This window comes from Eulemur rufifrons, chromosome 20, assembly GCF_041146395.1.
Source record: "Eulemur rufifrons isolate Redbay chromosome 20, OSU_ERuf_1, whole genome shotgun sequence".
NCBI classification, from domain to species: Eukaryota; Metazoa; Chordata; class Mammalia; order Primates; family Lemuridae; genus Eulemur; species Eulemur rufifrons.
Window position 1 is genome coordinate 39,041,286 of NC_091002.1, and position 2,373 is coordinate 39,043,658.

The window sequence follows — 2,373 nt, forward strand, 5'->3', positions numbered from 1 at the left end:
ATGATCACAAGCAGTGGGAATAAAAAAGCCAGAGTCCCTGGGCATTTGTTCTGGTTTATTTGACAGGAACAAGGAGTTCAAACAGTGAGGAGGACGGCATGTCTGTTGACGTCCTTGTGACTGTGATTTGAGGCCCTTGTGCTTCAGACCTGGGTATAGCCTCTCAATTGAGGGGCTTGGAGAGGAGGATGCATAGCCCAGCTGTTCCCCCACTCAGAAGATGCTCAGGCAAACGTTCCCACAGATGGTAGAACAGCATGTCTCATTTTCTTGACACTTTTGGAAATAGGAACAGTGGTGGGTGCATTGATCTATGCTGAACTTCGTGTTACAGGCCTTGCTTCCTAAAAAGGTACAGAAGGGGGTTAATGAAACCATCAGACCTTCTCAAACTTACAGCTCCTCCAAGACCCCAGGAGCAAGGTGCCATTCATGATACTTCCAGACTTTCCAGAGGACAACCTCCTGCCCATCTCCAAATCCTAGTGATCGGTAGTACCTTAAATCCTGTCTCCCCACCTTCCTCTTACCCCCCAAAGACCTCAATGCCTGGACTTTGTAACCTCCTTCATACACCTGCCTCCAGGACACTGTCTCTCCTATTGGTCCTGGCCTGGCTGAAGTCACCCCCATAGAATCTATACTCTGATGCTGAGAGCTCAAAGAAGCCTGAGACATCTTCCAAACACTCCCTCACTCTCAGAATTTGCAGGGTCCAGAGAGGAAGAAGAACTTGCCTCTTGTCCCTCTCTCCTGTCCTCACTGTCACTGTGTCTAGGACCCTGCCCCTTCATGAGTTCCCCTCCCACCACCACCCTCCTGGTCCTTCTAATGATAAGTTTAACTTTCCCTGTACACCCCAAATTTCGCCTGCTCTGTGTCTTTCTTTCTACACCTATGCCCATCTCTACACCTACACATGCCCCGTAACCACCCCCAGATGTTTACTCCTCACAAATGAACATACATTAAAGAACAATTGTCTTGTTTTCTCATCATAATCTCAGCCCTGATGCGCCTTTCACTCCACTATGTACCATGGGTCTCTGGACTTTTGGAATGGACTAGAAAAGATGTAGGTTTCCCCTTCACTCACATTACTATTCCAGGAGCTGGGTAAAGGGGCAGGAGAACTAGGGTTTGGGACCACCAGGATCTGCACTGCTGTGGTGAGAGCTGGATGTGCAGAGAGGTACCAACTCCCAGGTCCTCCTCACAGCAGCCAGAGCCTCTCATTGCCCCCTCCCCTGATCCCCCCCAACCCCTGCCAGCCCATCACCAACTAGGCGTAGTCTGCATCCTCTTCCGGCCACTGTATCCTCCCTGGGCCTGCAGCAGCAACACACAGAGAAGCAGGACAGGCAGCAGAGCCTGGGGCGGCATGACTCTGATCACAGCGTGAGCCCTAAGTCTGGCCAGGATGCCAGGAGAGGGAGGGAAAGAAGGAAGAGATGATCCTCAGCTCCTTGCTGCCTCCCCTGGGCAAGCCAGGGCAGTGCAAGGCTGTCCTTGCTTCCTCCCTTTCATGTGTCCCAACCTGTCCGCCTCTGTGTGGGATGGGGCTTCTGCAGGAATGACGCCTCCTCTCATGTAACCAACCCTCTCTTCTTGCTAACGGCATTTTTCTTCTCTGAAAGACATCATCTATTCCTGCTTTCTAATTACAAAATATTTTGCAGATATAAACAAAAGAACAATACATTTTTTTTGGAAACAGATGTGCTTAAAATTAACCCATGTCCTATTGTGTTATTTTTTATAACAGTTTCCCTGTGTGTGTAATAGAAGCAATCCTTTGTTTTCTGACGTTTTTGAATCACCCATCTTTTGCTACCTATCTTCTGTCACCTTTATTTAATCATGTGAATATGTATATTGTCATTATTTCTCAAAAAGAAACCACATAATTTATCATAATTACACAGCTCTCACTGTGTACCTCTTGTCAACTGTTTGGGATGTACCAATTGTTGACATTCTAAACAACACTATTTTGCACATTGCTTGAGTATTCTCTAGGATTTAGTAGCAGAAGTTGAATTAGTAGGTAAAAGAATAAGTATGTATTTCATACATCCTGTATCTACTATATACATATATATGGAAGAATGAGGGATGGGAGAGCGCTCCTGAAGGCCAAGCCAGCAACCCCGGCCCTACCGCAGGCGAAGGCTCCCACCTTACTACATGCGGAGAGCCTATGGCGGAGACCACACTATTCCAACCCTCCTGTGCAGGGGAAGCAAAGGAGGGTGCTGACAAGCAGGGTGCAGGAGAACAAGGTACACCACCAGTAAGACAGAATATGCATGGGGCTATAGACCACGATTCCACACGGGACCTCCTCCCCAAAGACAGCCCGGAGAGGACGGC

The 2,373-nt window shown here is 48.3% G+C and overlaps 1 protein-coding gene across 1 annotated transcript; it reads right to left on the reverse strand.

Moving 5' to 3' along the window:
- Positions 1–213: 213 nt before the first annotated feature.
- WFDC10B (WAP four-disulfide core domain 10B) lies at positions 214–1,383 on the reverse strand. Its single transcript, XM_069495777.1, has 2 exons — positions 1,289–1,383; positions 214–340 (listed from the first exon to the last, which is right to left on the reverse strand). The coding sequence occupies exons 1-2, from the start codon at positions 1,381–1,383 to the stop codon at positions 214–216; spliced, it is 222 nt and encodes a 73-aa protein (XP_069351878.1).
- Between the last annotated feature and the right edge of the window lie 990 nt (positions 1,384–2,373).

Excerpts from the sequence above, each read along its gene's own strand:
- WFDC10B (XM_069495777.1), bottom strand. The coding sequence starts at position 1,383 with ATGCCGCCCCAGGCTCTGCTGCCTGTCCTGCTTCTCTGTGTGTTGCTG. Across the intron at positions 341-1,288 it reads CGGAAGAGGATGCAGACTAC|CAAGGCCTGTAACACGAAGT; the intron begins GCCTAGTTGGTG and ends CTTTTTAGGAAG.